Source organism: Mustela erminea, chromosome 15 (genome assembly GCF_009829155.1).
Source record: "Mustela erminea isolate mMusErm1 chromosome 15, mMusErm1.Pri, whole genome shotgun sequence".
Classification (NCBI taxonomy): domain Eukaryota; kingdom Metazoa; phylum Chordata; class Mammalia; order Carnivora; family Mustelidae; genus Mustela; species Mustela erminea.
The window spans coordinates 30,501,293-30,524,403 of NC_045628.1; the positions used below are offsets into that span (position 1 = coordinate 30,501,293).

The following is a 23,111-nucleotide window of genomic DNA, read 5'->3' on the forward strand; positions in this document are numbered from 1 at the left end:
TCATTTTACAGATATATGATTTTGGGTAAGTTACTTAACATTGTGTGCCTTGATTTCCCCTTGTAAAAAGCGGAAATTATAAAAGTATCTTATTGTGAGGATTAATTGATACGGCTATGTGTATAAAACCCTTAGAAGAGGGCCACGTCCTTTATAAGCATTCAGTCAATGTCAACTATAATTTTATTTTGCTCAAAAGAATAAAATATAGATTTAGTACAGCATATATACATTACAATGAAATTACCTTCTAACTATAGTTTTAATACCTTTTTTAGCTGATGACATTCCAGAACTGCTTAGCTCTTCCAGTCTGTTTTCCATGCTGCTTCCCCTTATTATAGCCTACATAGGACCAGTAGCTGCTGCTATTCCCAAGGTGTGTAATTTAATTCTGTAATTTTGAATATTTTTTTGAAATATCTCTTTTTTTAGACTTTGTATCGATCCTTAATAAACACTTTCATCTTTGAGGTACCTGGGTTATAAGTAACACACAAAGGTAGATAAGTTAAATGGTAGAAATTATCAGTTAAATCTCACTGTTCTTCGTTTTATTTACCGGATTACTGTGCTTATTTACTGGCTTTACATTTGATGAATTTGGGAATGAGAAATATAATTTAGAATTATGATATGTAAGGAGAGCTTAAGTTAACATACATTTTCCTAATTTGTGAAATTGATGCCAAGTCTTTCTTTTTGGATAAGAATAACAATGTAGACGGATAGGAGTTTTTTACAACTGTGCAATAGTCAAGACATGAAGGTAATCATAAACTATTGATTCTTAGGCATAATTAAATATTGAGTAAAACCCAGTTTACAGCAGATTACAAAAAGGCAAAGTGTTTAAAAGTATAGACGAGGTTATTTTCATGTAACATCTAAAACATCTAAGGTAAATCTTTTTTCCATAGAACAAATTTCCTTGAATAAAAACTTAGCTAGAAGAATTCTCAGTAATGTTCTTGGTAATTAAGGGTAGCCAACAATTACAGTAATTAATAATTTTAAAGCAATTTTTACCTTTATTATCTCTTTTAATCATTTTTTTTAATACTAGGTGGCTGTAGAAGTCTTTGGTCTTGTCCAACAGTTACTTCCCTCAGTTGCCATTTTGAATCAGAAGTATGCACCCCCTGCATTCAATCCCAATCAGTCGACAGATAGCACCACAGGAAACCAGCCTGAGCAAGGCCTCTCTGCTTGTACAACCTCTAATCACTACGCTGTCATAGAGAGTGAGCACCCCTATAAGCCGGCGTGTGTGATGCACTACAAGGTAGGCGCCGGTTCCTAGGTGGAGTTTAAACGTAAAATTTGGTTTGATGTTTTATAATGCTGTCTTCAAGTATACTTTGTTTAGATACTTTCTGTTTAAAAGTATAATTTTTTTGCATTTAAATATAGAAATCAGCAGGTGGTTAGGAGCTGTCAGATACACAAAGGGGTTTAAAGACAGAATTTTTATTGTTAAAGCATGTAGTTTCCGGGTATTTATGAGAATTGTGCTAATATGTCTTTATAAGTATAATGCAGTATATAATGTTAAACATATTATGTATTGTAATAGTAGTGGATATAAACATCAAAATTTAAAATCATTTTTTTGGAACTGATAATATTTATACCACAACCTGAGCTCTGAAAATTTGCATATCCAAGATAGGATTTAAGGGGCTCTAATACAGATAATGTCAAACAAAAACCATATAAAGTATTTATAAATACAATATTATTGTAGAGTATCCAGAATCCTCCTTCCTTGCTTTTTAAGTTGTGTCATGTAAATTAAGGAGGAAAAAGAGGATTCATCTACTTCATCAGTTTAATAATACGTTGTATTTACTTGTAAAATATTCAGCATTTTATGTAGACTATGGTAAATATATAAAATGACAAACCAGTACAGTCACACCAGTCATCCCAGATTCAGTAGTTACCAAGTCTTTTTTTTAAAGTTTTAATTTAAATTCTAGTTGTTAACATACAGTGTAACATTAGTTTCAGGTGTACAATATAGTGATTCACTTCCATACATCACCCGGTGCTCACAAGTGCACTTCTTAATTCCCACCACCCATTTACCCCATCCCCATACCCAACTCTTGGCCGACCTGTTTAATTTATTCCCCACCCATTTTGTCCCTTTCTAGATTATTTTAAAGCACATTTGTGGATGTTTCATTATACATTTCTAAATATAAGGACCCGTAAAAAGTAACTATATTATTATTACACCAAAAAAGCTCATTCCTTCATGTAATCATGTGCACATTTTTAATTATTTGAATTAGGATCCAAATAAGAGTTTAATTTTTTTTAATTGCTTGAATTAGAATCTAGATAAGATCCACACATTGTTATTGTTTATTATGTCTCTTAAGTCTCTTGTTATCTACAGGTTCTCCTCCAACTCTTTGTTTCCTTATATTTTATTTAAGAAACTGGATCATATGTCTCTGTTAAATAGGAGCCTCTTCATCTTGCCTTCTGAATCCTTTAGACATACCCACTGTGGTCATTCATAGCATCCTTCCTCTCTGGTGTAAGGTATTCTAGGTTCCTCTTTTATATCTCTTGCCTTAGATCTAAAACCAGCCATTTTTACAAAATGCCCTGGTTCCTTTTAATGGTTATAGGTATTTAAAAGCCAAAATTTGGGGCGCCTGGGTGGCTCAGTGGGTTAAAGCCTCTGCCTTCAGCTCAGGTCATGATCCTGTTAGGGTACTGAGTCAACCAAGTATCTGCTGGGTGCAGTCGGTTTCAATAAGGACCCCGAGTTCTCAGAGCCAAGGGTTTATATAGCATTTTTCAAGGCACTTTTCATAGCTACAGCCACACTTTGACGATTTAACTTTGTTTAACTTTTCACCACCCCGGCGTCACCCTGGAGGTTACGTGAGATTTAGGTTTAGAAGAAATTTAACTTTATTTACATTTCCTTCTGCCTCAGCCTCCTTCAGTTTTATGGTGGGGAGGGCGACACCAGGCCTCAAGGAACTGAGCCATTGTCTCTGGAAATTGGGATATTACCAAGGGAGACTCCTGTCTTGCAGGATCGTGATCTCTGCAAGTTAACTATTTGTTTTTCATTAACATCCGGTCCCTGTGGTGCCACCGCCTAACCGCCTTGGTGGTATATGATTAAGTTGTTTTTTCAGGTTTTAGCTAGTTCCTCTTATCTCAAGTCACGTACACAGTGTCAACCAGTTAGGCACGCTCAGTAAAATGGCTTCCTGGCCTTCAGGCTGGCCATTCTTATGATAACCCACTCTTACAATCCCAGGGTTCTGGGATCAAGCCCAGCATCAGGCTTTCTGCTCAGCAGGGAGCCTGCCTGCTTCCCCTCTCTCTCTGCCTGCCTCTCTGCCTACTTGTGATCTCTGTCTGTCAACTAAATAAATAAAATCTTAAAAAAAAAAATTTCATACCTGTAGGAAAAAGTGATTTGTATAATGATCACCCATATGCCCTTCACCCAGCTTCATCAGTTAATATTTGCCACATTTGTTGTATTTATTTATATGGATTTACTACTGCTGAACCATTTAAGAGTAAGTTGCAAACATCATTACCCATCACCTTGTTCCTAAGAACAGTGATTTTCCTGTATAGCAACAATACACCAATCAAACTTAGGGAATTTAACATTGATGCTATATTATCATAATTAATAGTAGTAGATCATATTATAAGATAAACATTTTTGCCAGTTGCCCCAACAACAGCATAACACATTTTTCTAAATCCAAATCTGGGTTCCAGCCGAACCCATCCACTGCATTTGTTTGTGAGGTCTTTTCTGTCTCCTTTGATCTGAAACAGTGCCTCAGGGTTTCCTTGTCTTTCAGGACATTGGCATTTATGAAGAATACAATCAGTGGTTTTATAAATTTCCTTTTATTTGGGCTTGATTGATTTTTAATGATTAAACTCAGGTTGAGTGTTTTGGGCAGCAACACTTCATAAGTGATGCTGTATTCTTTTCAGTGCATCCCATCAGGAAGTACTTACCACTTGATTAAGAGGGTATCTGGCAAGTTTCTCCACCAAAAAAGCATCTTTTTTCCCTTTGAAAGAAAATGGTTGTGGGTAGGGGCACCTGGGTGGCTCAGTCAGTTAAGCAGCTGCCTTTGGCTCAGGTCATGATCCCAGGAACCCCACCTGTTCAGCGGGGAGCCTGTTTCTCCCTCTGCCGCTCCTCCTGCTTGTGCGCTCGCTCTCTCTCTCTTTCTCACTGTCAAATAATAAATAAAATCTTTGGGAAAAAAAAGAAAGGAAGAAAATGTTCATGGGTAGACAGCTAGAGACTATATAAAAAATATCATTTCCTAACAAATTTCACCCAGGGCTTTTAGCACCTATTGGTGATTCTTAACCCAAATCACTTGTTCCTATAGGAAGTTTCAAAATGATAGCTTTCTAATTCTCTTATTCCTTTCATTTGGTGTTCAATTTTAAAAGACAGTTTTCCCATCCCCTCCACTTTTAAACATTCATCCATTATGTTACGTGTTTATATCAATACAGGTTTAAGAATTTTCTTTTTGTTTAATGTTACAATCCTTTGCTGTCATTATTCATTTTGACGCTCAAATTTTAGTTGATTTGGCAGGTGAAAGTTCATTCAAGCTGGATTCTTTGTCCTTTTCCTATGTTTTTTTCAGTTTTTAAGCATTCCTTTTTAATTCCAGTCAACATCGTAGGGGTCTTTTCTTTATGCCTATCCCATTTAGATGTCACTGTAAAAAACAATTTCCTAAGCAATTTCCTTTCAAAATGTTTGTCTTTAGAATATATCCCAGTGACATTATATAACGAAATACTATATTCAGAAGTTACTTGGAGTAGTTCTTTTCATCTATATGCGCAGGTTGCTTTATGATCACTTTGCTGTAAGGATAGCCCTATTTGGGTTTTTGTGCTTAATTTTTGTGGTTTTCCCCCATCCTACTTGATTCAACTTTATTTTTTATTTATTTTTTTAAAAGATTTTTATTTTGATAGAGATCACAAGTAGACAGAGAGGCAGGCAGAGAGAGAGGAGGAAGCAGGCTCCCTGCTGAGCAGAGAGCCCGGCTCAGGCTCCATCCCAGGACCCTGGGATCATGACCCAAGCGGAAGGCAGAGGCTTTGACCCCCTGAGGCACCTAGGTGCCCCTAATTTTATTTTTTAAATGTGTAAAATAGTTACCATGACACCAGAAATAAAGTTTTACAAAATAATATGCTCAGAATCATGAGGCCCTTCCTTTTCCCTTCTCTGGTTCTCACTTACTACACTGAGTATCCTGGTGTTTCTTTGTTTCCTTTTTGAAAAATAGATAGACGGATATAGATGTAGTCTTTTTCTTTTAATGGAAAATGGTAGCACACCATGGCACCTGGGTGGCTCAGTCAGTTAAGCGTCTTCAACTTAAGTCATGATCTCAGGGGTCCTGGGATCAAGCTCCATATTGGGTCCTCTGCTTGGTGGGGAGTCTGCTGCTCCCTCTACCTCTGTGCTCTCTCTCTCTCTCACTCTCTCATTTAAAGCAAATAAATAAAATCTAAAAAAGAAAAATGGTAGTACAGCAAATACACTATTTTGTACTTTTTTAATGTAACAACATGCATAGAAATCTCCCCATATCCACTTAAAGAAATTATTCTCATTCTTTCTTAAAACTGGTTGGTACTCCACTGTGAAGATATATCATAGCTTTTTCAGTCAGTCTTATCTATGAGCATTTAGGGTATTTACAGTATTTTGCAAATTTTTGTGCATTGAATAACCTTGTGTATGTGTTTGGGTTTTCTTGTTTGTTTATTCATGTATTTAGAAGTATATCTTCAAAGTATATTCTTAGAAGTGGGATTGCTGGGTCAAACAAATATAGACTGAAGAGCCATATGCTTCATACATTTGGGGTTACTGATTCAGAAAGTGAATGAATATGTATCTTTGCTAGATGTTGAGAAAATCCCTTCTGTAGAGGCTATACTATTTTGTGTCTCCACCAATGTTTGAGAGTGCTTGTTTTCTCACATCCTCTCCAACAGAGTGCATGATTAAATTTTGGACCTCTAATAAAATGGAAGAAATGGTATTTTACTTGTGGTTTAATTTGCATTTATGTAATTATGAACAAGAGCTTTTCATTTAAATGGAGTTTGTTTTTTTTTTAAAGATTTTACTTATTTATTTGACAGAGAGAGAGATCACAAGTAGCCAGAGAGGCAGGCAGAGGGGGTGGGGGAAGCAGGCTCCCCGCTGAGCAGAGAGCCCGATGCGGGGCTCAATCCTAGAACCCTGAGACCATGACCCTAGTCGAAGGCAGACGTCTAACCCACTGAGCCACCCAGGCGCCCCTGGAGGTTTTTTTTTAAGATTTTATTTATTTGACAGAGAGAGAGATATCACAAGTAGGCAGAGAGGCAGGCAGAAAGAGAGAGGGGTGGGGGAGCAGTCTCCCTGCTGAGCAGAGATCCTGATGCAGTGCTCGATCCCAAGACCCTGAGACCATGACCTGAGCCGAAGGCAGAGGCTTAACCCGCTGAGCCACCCAGTGACCCCTAAATGGAGATTTTTTTTTAATCCTACTAAAGATTTTTGCTTTAGTCTAAACTAGGTAATTTTTTTAGACCAATATCTTAGGAGATTTCTTAAGGCTCATATATCCTATAACTATTTATAGTTTACTATTGACATGGTCCTGTTTAATTGTAATTTGACTTTTAAGACAGGATTTTTCCTGCCATGATGGTAACAAAAGCTTAAAAGTGGCCTCAAAAATAATGTAATTAGGGACACCTGGGTGGCTCAGTTGGTTGGGCAGCTGCCTTCGGCTTGGGTCGTGATCCCAGCGTCCTGGGATCGAGTCCCACATCGGGCTCCTTGCTCGGCAGGGAGCCTGCTTCTCCCTCTGCCTCTGCCTGCCATTCTGTCTGCCTGTGCTCGCTCTCTCCCCCTCCCGATAAATAAATAAAATCTTTAAAAAATAATAATAATAATGTAATTATATGTCATGAAAAACTCACATTACAATAAAACTTTAGGTTAAGAAAACATAAAAATCTAGGTTTTCATCATGTGGGGTTTTTTTTTAAGATTTATTTATTTATTAGAGAGAGAGAGAGCACATGTTGTGGGTGCACATGGTGGAGAGCAGAGGTAGAGAAGCAGACTGCCATATGGCTTAATCTCACAAACTTGAGATCATGACATGAGCTGAAAGCAAGAGTCAGATGCTTAACCAGCCGAGCCACCCAAACACCACTCATCGTGTGTTAATATTTATTTATTTTCATAATATATGAAGTTCTGAAGTATTTTGTTACTGAAAAGTATCATTTGTAGCACATACTCTGAATAATAGATAACCTGAAAGTGACTAAAACCTTAGATTTTAATGATTTATTCACTTTCTATCAATATATCTTTACATTTTACCCATCAAATTATATTTTCATTTACCTACTTATATTCCTTAAATGTATTTTGACTGAAATGGAAAATTTATTATATAAATGAACTTCCACAAGAAGATTAGCTCAATGTCTATAGAAATTAACCTTGTAATATTATTTAAGTATTATCAGTATGTACATACAAATATTATTAATGTATCAACCAGGTATTAGGTAGAAAACAGTAGATATTGCAAGCGGGGAGTTGGGACAATTGATACTGAACATTAATATGATTTTTTATCATATTGTAACTACTCTATTAATTTCTTACTTAAAATTTAGTTTGCCATATGTTGAAAGCATCATTTTTACGATACGTCCTTTTTCCAAAATAGGAAAAAAAGATGAAAATCAAACTCTTTTTAACAAAGTGTCCTCTTCATCTCAGGTGACATTCCCGGAATGTGTACGGTGGATAACGATCGAGTTTGACCCCCAGTGTGGCACTGCACAGTCAGAAGATGTCCTTCGTTTGTTGATTCCTGTTAGAACTATTCAGAATTCAGGATATGGTCCAAAATTGACATCTGTTCATGAAAATCTGAATTCTTGGATAGAATTAAAGAAATTTTCAGGGTCCACTGGGTGGCCTACTATGGTTTTAGTGTTGCCAGGTAAGTTATTTTTTCTCCTCATGTTTAATATGGTAAAATCTATGCATTTATAATAATTATGTTTAGTAAGGATCCGTCACTGAAGATGTTTACAACTTTTGGAAGGATTTTTTCAAGACCTGCTATGCATCTGATTGCACTTGAGTACTGAAAAAGACTCTGGGTGTGGGGTATAGCATGACTGAGTTTTAGAAGAGAGAATGTTGTGAGGATCTTCTGAAAAAAGATTAGCTTGACCAAAGCAGAGTTAATACTGAGGAGTGGCTGCCTGCACAGTTGGGAACAAACTCTAGAAAAAGTGGATTTGCTCTTATATTTTCCCCAGTAAGTGAAAGATACTGAGAACTTAACAGGACTCTTTTCCATTCAGGAGAATTGGTCAACCACCTAACCTTCTGAGTTACGTTTTTTTTTGTTTTTTTGTTTTAAAGATTTTATTTATTTATTTGACAGAGAGAGATCACAAGCAGACAGAGAGGCAGGCAGAGAGAGAGGAAGGGAAGCAAGTTCCCTGCTGAGCAGAGAGCCCGATGAGCCCGATGCGGGACTCGATCCCTGGACCCTGAGATCAGGACCCGAGCCAAAGGCAGTGGCTTAATCCACTGAGCCACCCAGGCGCCCCCCTTCTGAGTTATGTTAAAGCTATTGTTTTTCAGTTCTTCGGGCTTGGAGGGATGTGTGTTCGCATTTGTGGTTGTGTGTGTCAGAGACGGACAGGCAGCACTTCTGTTATTGCTATTACTGGTATTCTCCTTTCAAAGAAAGTTTGTAAGTTATTAAAACTGTATGTAGTCTGTTGTGTTTTTAACCAGTTAACCATAAATATTCTTGTGATTCCTCAAATTCACAGCCTATTTGAATTCAGAAGCTTCTGTCTTCTGGTCTGACCTGCCTTGTTTGTTTGTGAGGGGCCAGGTTAGAGGATTGCTCATTCTGAAACAGAAAAGGCTAACTAACCTAGGTCACCCTGGTAATTGACAGGTAATTGAAAAAATGGTTATGTAACAAAGGTAGAACATTTGATGTTGAGAGGTTGGTCCTAAAGAAAAATAATAACAATTCACTTGGGATGTTTCTGTTGTTGGCCAGTGTGGTTTTTAGCAGTCTTAATCCGGCACATACAGGAACACCCCCAACACCCCAAAAAGACTGGGCTTTTTAGTATCTGATTTGTATTGCCACCTATCTTGAGATAGATGAAAGATATTTTATATCTTTAATTTTATATTTATATAATTTTAATAAAATTGTTTCAGATTTTGAACTCAGTGTTAGCTTTTTTTCCCTTAGGAAATGAGGCCCTTTTTTCATTGGAAACTGCATCAGATTATGTGAAAGATGACAAAGCTTCTTTCTATGGTTTTAAATGTTTTGCAATTGGATACGAGTTTAGCCCTGGACCTGATGAGGTAAGAAGGAATTATCTTTTCATTCTATTAAGAGTGTGTTTTTGAGGGCTGCTATTAACTAAAGTTGTATTTGCTACCTGTATTCAAGAACTCTGAAATTTATTTTAAGTTAGGGTGTATAATTTAGAATTCCTTCTTGTTTAATTTTGTGTAGTGGTTTTTTTGGGTTTTTTTGGTTTTTGGTTTTTTTGCTACTTTTAATACATGAAGAGAATGGAGTCTGTGCAACATGACGTAGCCTTTAAAGAAAGTATAATTGTGCCTGCTTCAAATCCCCTCAGGTGGCTGTACCTTTCTGAGTAAATAATAGAACCTGATTTCACAATGGGACTAACTGAATATCCCTTCTAAGTGTTTCAAATCATATAATAAAAGTTGAAAAAAATTATCATGCTACTTTAAATTAGTGAATGATAAGTTCTTTGGATGATGAGCCTATAGGCCTGGACCTTATAACATGTAGGAGATGTATTATTGACCCTCTTCTACTCTTAATTTAACCACTAGCTGACCTGTTCTTCCTTCTGGTCTCAAAAGTTAGGCTTGGATGCAAATCACATTATATTAATAAGCTACCTTATCTTCCAGACACTTTGTCCTACAAACATTTTTTTAAAGCAGGTTTTTGGTTTTTTGTTTTTGTTTTTAATGATTATCCAGGGAGTTATTCAGTTGGAAAAAGAATTAGCCAATCTTGGTGGAGTTTGTGCCGCAGCTTTGATGAAAAAGGATCTAGCACTTCCTATTGGTAAGTCTGGTCGAGTACTAGGTGTTTATGGTTTTTTTTAAAGATTTTATTTATTTATTTCACATGGTCCATGTCTTTAAATATCAAGTGTGTTCAAATTACATTTCCACTGACTTGTCCCTGAGTGCCAATGAATATTCACCTGCCAACTTGATATGTCCACTAAGATATTTAAGAAATATCTCAAACTTTTGGCTTAATATCATATATACAGTGCTTAACCCAGTGCCTGGCACATAGCATGTACTTACCTAAGGAGGGTTTGTGTGCATGTCTGTGTGTGAATAAAAAAGACCAGAGGACACTTCAGTAAAGAAAACCCAAACTACTAGTGTATTACTATTCATGAATGTATGTGACTACTGAATTGATTTTGATAATTTATTTCAGAATGTCCTAAATAAGCATATTCTACTCTTGAATTTTTTTTTTTAAATCATAAACACGGGGTGCCTGGGTGGCTCAGTGGGTTAAGCTTCTGCCTTCGGCTCAGGTTATGATCTCAGGGTCCTGGGATCGAGCCCTGTATTGGGCTCTCTGCTCAGCAGGGAGCCTGCTTCACCCTCTCTCCCTGCCTGCCTCTCTGCCTACTTTTTGATATAGCAATTGTTGTATTTACTTGCACAAATGCTCAAAAAATATGTGTTGTAAGATAGATTAATATAACAGTGCTTATGGTTGTAAAACCTGAAAAACTGGTTGAATAACTCAAGGTACATTTGTCAGTGGAAATGTGTCTAGCTATTAAAAACCAACAACAAAAGGAGTTCTCTATGTCCTTACCAGGAAAGATTCCAAACTGTATTAACTGAGAAAAGCAAGTTGCAGAAGCTAGTCCCATTTTTGTGAACATTATGTTATATATATATATGAATATAGGTGTGTGTGTGGACAAATATGTATGTTGACACACATAAACTTATTTGCATACAGTTTCTTGAACAATACTTCAACTGTTGACCTGTTTATCTTCAGAAGGGAGATGATGGGAGAATTTTTCATTCTACAACTCCTGGATAATATGAGTATTTCCTTTTGAAGATGTATAACCTTAGTAATGTTTTATATTAAACAATAAAGGAGAAAAGGGATAGAGGATACAATTATTACCTCATTTTTTCCTGTGACTCTTTTTACTAAAGGTATAGCTCTTCTTTCTATAACATACCAAAATGAAAAAACTCTGATTCCAAATAATCAGTTCCCTTATTTGGGGGGGGAAGGGATTATAAATAGGCTAAATGCAAAAGTACACATTTATATGCCTAAATATAGTCTATATCTTATGCAAATCACTCAATGGATAATTTTTTAGTATTGCCTTGAGAATTATAGCTTATATTCACACTGAAAATTACATTTTAAAAGGTAAAGCACTGAGACTGATCCAAAACGATAATAGTTCTTTTCAGTCTGGAATATCAGAATTATGAAAAAGGTATAATTAATGCAAAGGACTAGAAAGTTAAACTAAATATTGATATATGTTGGTAAAACTTTTCATTCACACAACAGGTAATGAATTAGAGGAAGACCTTGAAATTCTTGAAGAGGCTGCATTGCAGGTATTGTTCCAAACATCATAAGGATAAGATTGTGCATTAATTTAAAAGGACTATTTTCATTCAGATCAACCTTATTTTTCTTGAATATAAGACTTTCATTAAATACTTGATTCTATTCATTGGCAGATAAAGATACTTCTTGGTGGGAGAAACCCAAGTGAGCTCTTGCTGTGCTGCACAGTGGTTGTTAAATCTGAAAGGAGACATAAATCCTGGGGGTGGGACTGGGGGAAGTGGGGGGTTGGAAGAAGAGTTACCCAGTACCTGGGGGATAGGGGAAGGCTTTGCAGAACTGTTGACATTGAAATTAGATCTTGAAAGTTTTATTTACCAGTTAGAAAAAGAGAAAAGAGTATTAATAGTAGTAATATAAATAATACCTATAGAGCACTTTATAGTTTATCATATCTTTAATATTATCTATTTTGGAATTTTCATTTTGAGGTCAATACGCTCTTTTGCACCTTACAATACAATAACTGCAGTTTAGAGAAATCCTATGATTTGTCTAAGAATTCAACTAATTGGGAGATAGAGTCAGGTACCTACAGCTCATGGTTTAAATCTTATTTATTTCCCAAGATGAATTGATCACAGCAGTAATAATAAAAACAGACATTATTTGATCTTGACCTCATCAAATACTATTCCAAACACTTTGCATTTTTTAAAAAAAATTGTATTAACATATAATTATTATTAGCCCCAGGGGTACAGGTCTGTGAATCGCCAGGTTTACACACTTCACAGCACATACCCTCCTCAATGTCCAAAACCCAAACACCCTCTCCCTACCCCCCTACCCCCAGCAACCCTCAGTTTGTTTTGTGAGATTAAGAGTCTCTTACAATTTGTCACCCTCCCCATCCCATCTTACTTCATTTTTTCCTTCCCAAGCCCCCAAACCCCCCACATTGCCTCTCAAATTCTTCATATGAGGGAGATCATATGATAATTGTGTTTCTCTGATTGACTTATTTTGCTCAGCATAATACCCTCTAGTTCCATCCACATCATTGCAAATGGCAGGATTTCATTTCTTTTGATGGCTGCATAGTATCCCATTGTGTGTGTGTAGATAGATAGATAGATAGATATAGATGTGAGATAGATAGATAGATAGATAGATAGATCTATCTCACATCTTCTTTATCCATTCATCTGTGCATGGATATCTAGGTTCTTTCCATAGTTTGGCTATTGTGGACATTGCTGCTATAAACATTCGGGTGCATGTACCCCTTCAGATCACTACATTTGTATCTTTAGGGTAAATACCCTAATGCAATTGCTGACAGGCTAATAGAGTTTATGTGCAGCCACAGTCAGGCTTCTGTCTACTTTTAGCCCAAGGCAGGACCTTGATTCCCACCCACCTAAGAGAGCAGATATAGTCCAACCATGAAAGATACTAATAATGGGAACACAGAAAGTGGGAGACTCCACAGCTGCATGTAGAGGGAGTCCTGGCCCAGACAGATGGGGATGCAGCACAGCGAGGGCTAGACTGGGCAGGGATGCACTGTCTCAGGTAGCATTCATATCTCTGATGTGTCACTTGTTTTTGTGGAAGGGAAGAGGCTGGAAGTATTATCCCATCTTTTTCCCTCCTGGGGAGCCTATTTTGTAGGCTCTTTTTCCCGCCTGGGGAACCTATTTTGTAGGCTAAAGGAGCCGTAAGGCATGGAGAGAAAATATGTTCCCCCAAAAGGACTCCCTAAAATTCTGCAAGTTCAAGAAACTCATGTAATTTAAATTTTACATTTTAAATACATAACTGTTCTCTTTTACCCATCAGGTGTGCAAAACCCATTCTGGTATTCTTGGAAAGGGTTTAGCTCTTTCTCATTCACCAACTATATTAGAGGCACTTGAAGGAAATTTACCACTTCAAATCCAAAGCAATGAACAGTCCTTTCTGGATGATTTTATTGCTTGTGTTCCAGGATCAAGTGGTGGCAGGCTTGCAAGGTAATATGCTTTAAGCCTACAATTCCTGACTTTCTGGTCTTGTCTCTCTCCTCATTTCTGAAGAAAAACTAAAGGAAAGTCATTAAGATGTTAAAATGCAGCCTAAAATAATCTGGTTTATATGTTTTGAACTTGCTGAAGTATAAAATGATAAATATTTTTTAAATATATGGTTGTTGTTAGTTGATTAAAGTTTCCTTGGTGAACTTTTATTTAAAAAAATAGATGGAGCACATGGTATAATTGAGAAGTATATGTATATTCAATAATAACATGTAATATCTAGACTAAACTTAAATTTATCACTATATTTTATTTTAATCAGATTTCTCTTGAAAGCTACCAATAATATAAATATAAATTAAGAATTTAAATGAAATAATTTGAGGTTGTAGAGTTCTCATTTATTTTTTTGCTATTTGCTTCTTTTTTTAATGGAAAGAAAAAATATTCTAGCTTGTTTGATTTTACTAGTAAATACAGAAGTCCAACTTCTTCCCAGTTTTAGTTTTAAAAAAAGAGATTCCTCTGTGGTTTTTAAAAACCAAAATGGTGATTGGAAAATAGAAAATCATTTAAATCAGCCTCACTGCTAACTTTATGGACAATCTTATGTAACACAACAGAATTACTTATCACTTATCTCCCAGGACAACTTGAATGTAGATAATGCAATGAATTCAAGAATGCATATCCCAAAGTATAGAAATTTGACAGAATTTTCATGGAAGGTAATGAGGAAAGATAGTTGAAAAATTGTGTGAAGAGAAGATAGTGTATCGTTAACCTAGCTGTCCTCAAGCAAGTACAATGCCATTTCTGTCACTGCTTTTATAGAGGAGCTGTTCTTTCCCAGGTTTTCAGTCTGGCAAATTAAGGCAGATGTCCTTCAGTAAAATGCATATGCTTAAGACTTAAAATATATATAACCTAAATTCATTTTCTTGGTTATTATATCATCCATGTTAAAATGTCAAGTTTTCTGATTTTAAAATTATTTCTATTTTATTTATAAAACCATCAGAAATCTCATGTACTTTGACATATTTTTTAACAAATTTGTCATTAACAGTTTGCAAGGGAGACACTTGGGATTTTTCACTGCATTGGAAATGAAGATATTGTTTTAGCATTTTGTTTGATACAGGTTTTATTCATTTGGCTTAATTTCATGTTAATCATTAAAGATACTGATGAATATTTAGTTTTTTGCTTGCTTTTTGTCACTGCCAGGTGGCTTCAGCCAGACTCTTATGCTGATCCTCAGAAAACATCTCTGATCCTGAACAAGGATGATATTCGTTGTGGTTGGCCTACCACCATAACTGTTCAAACAAAAGACCAATATGGGGATGTGGTACATGTTCCCAATATGAAGGTAATTATATCAGAATTAAAGTAATAGTCATCAAAGCACTGACTATTTTTTTTTTTAAGATTTTATTTATTTATTTACAGACAGAGATCACAAGTAGGCAGAGAGGCAGGCAGAGAGAGAGGAGGGAAGCAGGCTCCCCGCTGAGCAGAGAGCCCGATATGGGGCTCAATCCCAGGACCCTGGGATCATGACCTGAGCCGAAGGCAGAGGCTTTAACCCACTGAGCCACCCAGGCGCCCCAGCACTGACTATTTTAACTAATAAAATTTTAGGGGAAAACAAGTGGCTAGGGTCCATTTGCAGTACTGTCTTCATATTTATAGAGGAAGCCAAAAAATTATTTAAATGATTTATTTATATTAATTAGTATACACTTCCACGTTATATATTTTATTATTTCTGTCTTACATTTTGCTAGGAGGTATGGTGATCAAGAGAAGTATAAGAAAGTGTTCATTTATGCACGTAGAGGGAAGGCCCTTATTATGTAGTGATTAAATAAATCAGTGAAAGAACACATTTTTTTTTATTAATTTCTTTTAAGCGTAACAGAATTCATTGATTATGCACCACACCCAGAACACATTTTAAAACTTTGTATGTATTTTTTAAAAGACTCAAACACACTGAGTGATGGACTTTCAGGAGGGTACGTGATGTAATGAGCACTGGGTATTATATAAGACTGATGAATCCCTGAACTCTACCTCTGAAACTAATACACTATATGTTAATTAGTTGAATTTAAATTTTAAAAGACTAGGTACACTCTGCATTTGGTACTGTTGAAACATTTAAAATATAATATTGATACATATTAAATTAGAAGTTTGTGGTGGAGGTTCCTTGGAAAGTTAAAAATAGAATTGCCTTGTGATCCAGTAATCACACTCTACTGGTTATTTACCCCAAAATACAAACACTAATTCAAAGGGGCATATACATATGTGTTTATTGCAGCATTATTTACAGTAGTGAAATTATGGAAGCAGCACAAGTGTCCATCAACAGACAAATGGATAAAGAAAAGGTTGTATATATGCACACAAACACATACACAATGGAATTTTGTTCAGCCACAAAAAAGAATGAAATTTTGCCATTTGCAACACCATGCATGGAGCCAGAGAGTATAATGCTAAGAGAAATAAGTCAGACACAGACAAATATTAAATAATTTCACTTATATGTGAAATTATTTATGTGTAAAAAACAAAACAAAGGGAAGAAAAGAGAAACCAAGAAACAGACTCCTAACTGTAGGGAACAAATTAATGGTCAATGGGGGATAATGGCTGAAATAGGTGATGGGAGTAGACTTTTAGTGTGATAAGCACTGAGTAAGGTATAGAATTGTTGAATCACTATATTGTATATCTGAAACACTGTATCTTAGCTATACTAGAATTACAATAAAAAACTTAATAAAAAAAATTAGAAATACATGAATTTGGATGATAAAAGAATGGGAAATGTAAATAGTCATGTGCTACATTAATGGATATAGTTATTTGGATATGTCTTTCCTGAGACGTTAATTAATAATAACATTTTAGAGCATATTTTAATGCACTAAATGAATCCATTATGATATAATTAATGTAACTATCTCATTTAAAACTTTTATTATATTCCTAAAAAAAAATGTATTGAATGAAAATTTGTTTTGGTCAGTTCCCCAGCGGCTCCCAACCCCTCAAAGATTTATTGTTGCAAAGTGATTTGGTTGTTTGAAGCTTAGAATTTATTAAGCCACAAAATCCTATTCACTCACAGAGTAGTTTATTTTAGGAAAAAAAAAAAAAAGTAGTGTAACTGTCATTCTGCAATATCTCAGTATTCTTAAAGTATAAAATTGTTCAGTGATTTACTTCAAGGTTCATAGTACATAGGCAAATGTACTTTTGATGCTAATTTATTTAGTGTAATTGTAGTTGTTTAAAGAAAGATTTAATCAAAGTATATGCGGCTATATATTTGTGTAAATATGTGGCTGTATACAGCCAAAAAATACAATGACTGTAATTTTAAAAATCAGGTGTCTTTAAATTTGGAAGTATTTACTTTTTATCTTTTCCCTTTTTTTCTTTTTATTACATTTAAAGTTTAAACCTTTTAATAATGGCAATGCATTTAAGCTAAAGAGTTTTACTTTTTACCTTTAAACTTCTATGTTTTTTAAATATAAGATGGATTTGTAGTATTCCCAGGGCATAATGCCAGTCCAAATTCTTCTATTATGTGTTATTTTTTAAGTTTTATCAATAGAGTACATTTTCTTCTGCAGAATAGTATAGCTAAAATGGAGATTGGTGCTTTAAATGTGAATTACCTAATAAAGTAATTTAATGTTATTCCCTGCAAGAATTCAAGAATTCACTGTAGGTTCATTCTGCTGTCCTGTACTTTATGAATAGTGGCATTTATTTTTATTTTATGTTTTGATGTCTATGAGTATTTGTTCCAGAAATCAAGGCCTCTTTTACACAGATTCACATTGTAGAATTATCTTGCGGTCATTTTGCACACCTTTGAAAGGAATGCCCGAGACGGACCAGGGTCACATAAAATTTATGGAGATGTGGGTCCACACTTGTTAATTATTTCTTTAAATGTGTCATAGACAATTATATAGTAATAGTATTTGGTTTTTATAATGTGGTTAGGTGGAGGTGAAAGCCGTTCCTGTTTCTCAGAAAAAAACATCTTTACAACAAGAGCAAGTGAAAAAACCTCAAAGGATCCCTGGCAGCCCTGCAGTAGCAACTGTGCCTTCCAATACTGATATGACCTTTGGCGGGCTGGCATCTCCGAAGCTGGATGTTTCCTATGAACCCATGATAGTGAAGGAAGCTCGGTATATTGCCATAACAATGATGAAGGTAATTTATTTCACTCATCAGAAAAGTTTTATTTTCCACCCTTTATTCACTTAACAGGCATTTCAGTGATCCTAACACAGACACAAAATTACAGGTCAAGAGCTATTGATAGGTACAAACTTGGAGTATTTTTTTTAGGATGATTTATTTTCCTCCAAAGAGGATTTTCACTTATTTTTTTGGCAGATGCCTAAGGCAGATTCCAGTAATAGATCAAGTTAACCCAGTCAGAGATTGAGATGGTTGAAAACTCAGTTTCATTTCCTGCAAAAGTATTTGTCTATTTTCAATTTACCACTTCTACCTAGGATATAGAACCCTTCAAGAATTCAGTTTACCTAGCCCCCCTTCACTTTGGGGTTCTCTTATATGCCAGCCTTATGTCTTTGGGTTCTCTACTTTGGGGGTTTTTTGCTCTCCACTACCTTTAGACAGATTTTTTAAAATATTTTGTGCAGCATTTTCAGTTCTCTACAGAGGCATTGCTAGATTAAATTAGCAAATTGCACATTAGTTAAAGCAGGAGTTAGGAAATGTGCCTGTAACAGAGAACAGTAGTGAGCCATTGAAGGCTTTCAGTTAGAGAAACAGCACAGTTAGATTTGTTTTGTAACGATCATAATGGAATATGGAGAATTATTGGACAGATGATCAAGAGACATGATTGGGTTTAAGTCTCTTTAGGAGAGGGAGTATTGACTTAACATGGTAAAATGTGTTAATCCCTTGAACTGATGAGAATAGTTTCAAGATCAGTAGTACTTGGTAGCTGAAGGGGATAAAGAGAAAGAGGTAAGAAATAAATGGTGAAATTCACAGTTTGACCTTAAGTAGTAAGATTGATATTGGAGGAGGAGCAGATTTTGGTGAAAAAGATAATATTTTTGGGTGTAATGAATTTTAGATATCTCTGAAATATCCGTGCGAAGATATATAAAAGGAAGTTGGTTGTACAAACCTGAAGTGATCACAGATCTTACCTCAAGACAAGAATTTGGGAATAAATAGCACTTGGATTACTCATGATATCATGGAAGCAGATAATATCTATCTTCCATTTTGAGTGAAGGGAGAAGTTCCAGGGCAGGATCCTGAGAAACACCTGATTCTCAAACTTTTGTCTGCATCAAAATCATCTGCAGCACTTATTTAAAAAGGAGATTTTCCAATAATATGAAGATTTAGATTCAGTAGGTCTGGAGAAGGGTTCAAGAATTTGCAAATATGCAGAGTGATTCAAATTCAAAACCTACGCATTGAGAAACATTGATTTACAAAATAGGTTAAGAGAAAAAAAAAAGAAAGAAAGAAAAAAAAGAAACATTGATAAGAATATTAGCGAAAGAGAGCCATGTGGAGAGCCATGTGGTGAGCCATGCAGCAGGAGCAGGGAGTCACGTACTAAGCGAGGCCTGAAGAGTGGGAGGAGTGAGAGATTAACCCAAGGACTGTGAGTGCATTCGCTGGTGACGTTTGATAGATACCAGGAGTCAAGGGAAAGGCGCATGATCTGTAGAACAAAGAAAACCTATGGAGTCACGTACGTGCTCACGAGCACGATGCGTGCACATAGATAGTCCTTCTGATTGGTAGTTTTGTTAGTCGTGGTATACTCTGATTGGATATAGTTCGCACTTGGTGGAGATATACTTGGGGGTCTTAGACTGGGGGGGGGTCCCCGGCTGAAGATTGTGAATAAAGAAGTTTGCCACTCACCTCGCCTACGGGTCGTTCTTGCGGGTCGAGAGCGACAAGATACGACATTAAGCTAGGACCAGCATTTACTTTTTGCCACTTTCCCCCGCTTAACCTACAGTAACTCACATAATCCTCACAACAGCCCTATAAATTTCTGGTTTTATTCCCATTTTACATACATGGAAACTAAAGCACAGAGAGAGGTGAAGTAACTTGTTCAAGGCCACACAAGTGGCAGGAAGTCTGACTCCATGTTTGATTTTCCTGATCACTTCCTTATGGCATGTCTTGAAAGAGCAGTTTGGGAGGGGTTAAGCAAATTATGCTGCAGAAGCAAAGTTTTGAAAAGGTTCTAGCAACAATGAATTCATCGATGATGTTGGCAGGAGCAGTTTTAAAACATTGTAGGTCAGAAGAATTTATAGATTGAGCAGAAGTAAAAATAACTGAGACAAAATGAGTAGATTAAGTCTTTCAAGATATTTGGTTCTAAGAAGAAACAACAGAAATGGCATTGAATGAAGGTTTTTAAGTTTGGGATGAATAGAGAAGGACTTAGATGTTTTAATACTGATGAGGAGACAGTCCAGAGGAAGGAAACCAGGAAGATAGTCTGAGAGATGGAAATAGAGTCTAGAGTTCCAAACTCTTTATGAGGGAGGGGTGGGCCTTAAACAGGAGTGTCACGTCTTTCACCCTACAGGAGAGGGAAAAGAAAGTAATTAGTGCAGATGCTTGTTAATTTTTATGTTGTACAGCCAAAAGAATTATTATGGTAGTAATCACACATTTTAAGTTGGATTAGGAGTGATGAATGTCAGGGTCAGGATTTTAAAACAAAGGGGGAAAAAAGGAAATATTCATTACGGAGAATGAAAGAGAACTGATGAGAAAAGAGTTATCATCCATCCTTGAAGAATCAGATGAAATTGGGAGATCCTGTGTTAACATTGCAGTGTGTGTCATATGAACATGGGGAAAGTAATCATTTGGATTGATCAGAACTTTTCAAGACTATCCTGAGTAGAGTTAGAGCATTTACAGTATACCATCCCACACTGTCTCTGAGATATCAGTGCATGTTCCAGGAAAGGGATTTTCTCTTATCAGCCCTTCACACCTACTGTGTGCTACTCAGCAGTCAACCAAATATTGTGGAGGATAGGGAAAATGAGATATTATCTGTTCTTTCATTAGTAAATGCAGTATGTATTCTGAGGGAAAATGGTGGAGTGGAAAACACATTATGCTGGGAATCTGGAACCCTGGGGTTCCTGTTAGACCTACCCTTAAGCGGCATATTTCTCATTTGTAACTTTTTAGTAGGTGAAGGCAGCTTGGTCTTTTCTAAATCACATTTGTGAAAATAGAGAAGTGGGAAAAAGGAAGGAAGCTTCTGAGGGGTGTGGATGTGCCTCTCTTTAAGTAGAGTAGAAGTTAGAAGTGAATGAGCCAGTTGGAGAACTTTACCTGAACTTTGAAAGTTAATGATCAATTTGGCAATATTGCAGGAATACAAAAATATTGGGAATAGTATAACTAGTTTCAGGTACCTGCAGTCCATTTTTGTCTTTACATTTCACCATAATTTTTTCCAGACTTTTTTTTTTACCTTTTATTGAGAAACAGATTGTTCTCCAGGTCCAGTTGCAGCAGTCTTTATATTATGGATGTATATCCTGTTTTGGTTGTGAATTGCAAATCCTGTTCTCCCAGGTGAAGGCTTATCCTTGCCCTTTATAGCATCTTTTTTGGTGAGAAATCTAAAAATTTAATGTACTCAAAAGATTTTTTTTTCCTCTAAGTTTGTTGATGGTTTGTTTGTTACATTTGGGTCTTTAGCACACTTAGAATTTATTTTTGTAAAGGGTATGATGTAGGTAATTGAGTTTTTCTTTTACTCCTATATGGAGAACCAGTTGTGTTATTGTTGTCTTATCACTGCCTTAGGAATGTTTCTAATGAGTTACTGGTCTTGGAATTTATTTTACTGGATTCTTACTGTTCTCTTCTTAAAGGTTTATGAAAATTACTCATTTGAAGAACTACGTTTTGCATCACCAACTCCTAAAAGGTAAAGATCATTTTTGCAACACATAGCCAAGACATGTATTGTCAGCTGCTTATAATTTACATCAACCTACATTCCAACTTTATTTTCCATAAGCAGATATTTTATAGTATTTTTTACGTTCCAGTAGAGATTTACCACAGATTTTATAATGTGTAGATTTACCGATAGAATATATCATATTCAGTTGCAATATTGCCAATGTTACATAATGCTAAGGTCCTAGAGGAAGAATAATTAGTATCTAAAAAGATACATATTGGCTTCTTTAGAGTTGTTAGTTTTCTTTTCTGGGGTTTTTATTCCTTCTCTCCTTCACCTTATATGTTATAGAGCAATTTCAGTACATGTTGTACTTTTATTTTTAGCTCAGAGTCTTAAGTTTTCAGTTTTTGAGTATTCTTAACTCCAGATTTGAGCTGATTTTTTGACTTACTATTTTATTTGCTTGTTAGGAGAAGTACTTTTGGAAGCCTTGAAAAAATTATTAGATAGAATGTACCTTGGAGAGACTACTACCTCCATAAAATTTAGAAAAAGCTCCAAAGTGGACCTGAAAAGATTTTTATATATTTCATTATATTACATATCACATAACTTACTAGAAATTAACAGGTTACTGTGACTTTATTCTCACATGTATTCCAAGTAGAGTTTTAATGCATAATCTAGAAAATTTTCTATAAAAATAGCCAAGTTTTGAGAATGTATCTTTGTCTAGAAATAGGGCATTAACATTCTATGTAAGGCTTAATTTTAGTTACAAAATGTCCATACAATGGAAGCATATGATTTTTATAAAAGAAATATGAACTCTATAAATTTATAATATGTTAAATAAGAAAATAGTGGCCATTTGCCTGTAAATAGTTTTTTCATATATATTAGGTATTTTAAACCTAATTAAGATAGTCTTATCTAAGTAAATGCATTATTTATTCATCAATATTAATAATTAAGCATCTGCTATGTGAGAGACATTGATATAGGCTTTTCTGAACAAAATAGACAAGGTACTCGTTCTTAGGACATTTACATTCCTGAAGAGAAACAAACTATAAATAAGTAATCAAAATAGGAATAATCAGTAAGTTTTTTTGATAGAGAGTGATGAGGATAGGACAGTCCAGCAAAGTATTGGGTGATAGGAGAGGCCTGTGTGAGTAGGTGTTTTCTCATTAGAGAGCTAGATGGTAGTTGGTCATGTTAAGATTTGGAGGAAGTTCGTTCTAGGCAGAGAAAAAAAGTTCGTTCTGGGATGGACGGAGCTTGATGTCTTCAAGGAACCAAAAGAGAGCAGTGCAGGAGAGTAGAGAG

The 23,111-nt window shown here is 35.6% G+C and overlaps 1 protein-coding gene across 1 annotated transcript in view; it reads left to right on the top strand.

Moving 5' to 3' along the window:
- The window catches only part of LOC116574059 (E3 ubiquitin-protein ligase MYCBP2), a 211,509-nt gene that overhangs the window by 91,046 nt on the left and 97,352 nt on the right, over positions 1–23,111 (top strand). The window contains exons 31-40 of the mRNA XM_032314603.1: positions 279–379; positions 1,067–1,285; positions 7,847–8,072; positions 9,363–9,481; positions 10,142–10,229; positions 11,745–11,794; positions 13,593–13,765; positions 14,999–15,143; positions 17,810–18,025; positions 21,742–21,797. Of these exons, the coding sequence (XP_032170494.1) occupies positions 279–379; positions 1,067–1,285; positions 7,847–8,072; positions 9,363–9,481; positions 10,142–10,229; positions 11,745–11,794; positions 13,593–13,765; positions 14,999–15,143; positions 17,810–18,025; positions 21,742–21,797 (1,393 nt within the window). The remainder of the gene's footprint in view (positions 1–278; positions 380–1,066; positions 1,286–7,846; positions 8,073–9,362; positions 9,482–10,141; positions 10,230–11,744; positions 11,795–13,592; positions 13,766–14,998; positions 15,144–17,809; positions 18,026–21,741; positions 21,798–23,111) is intronic.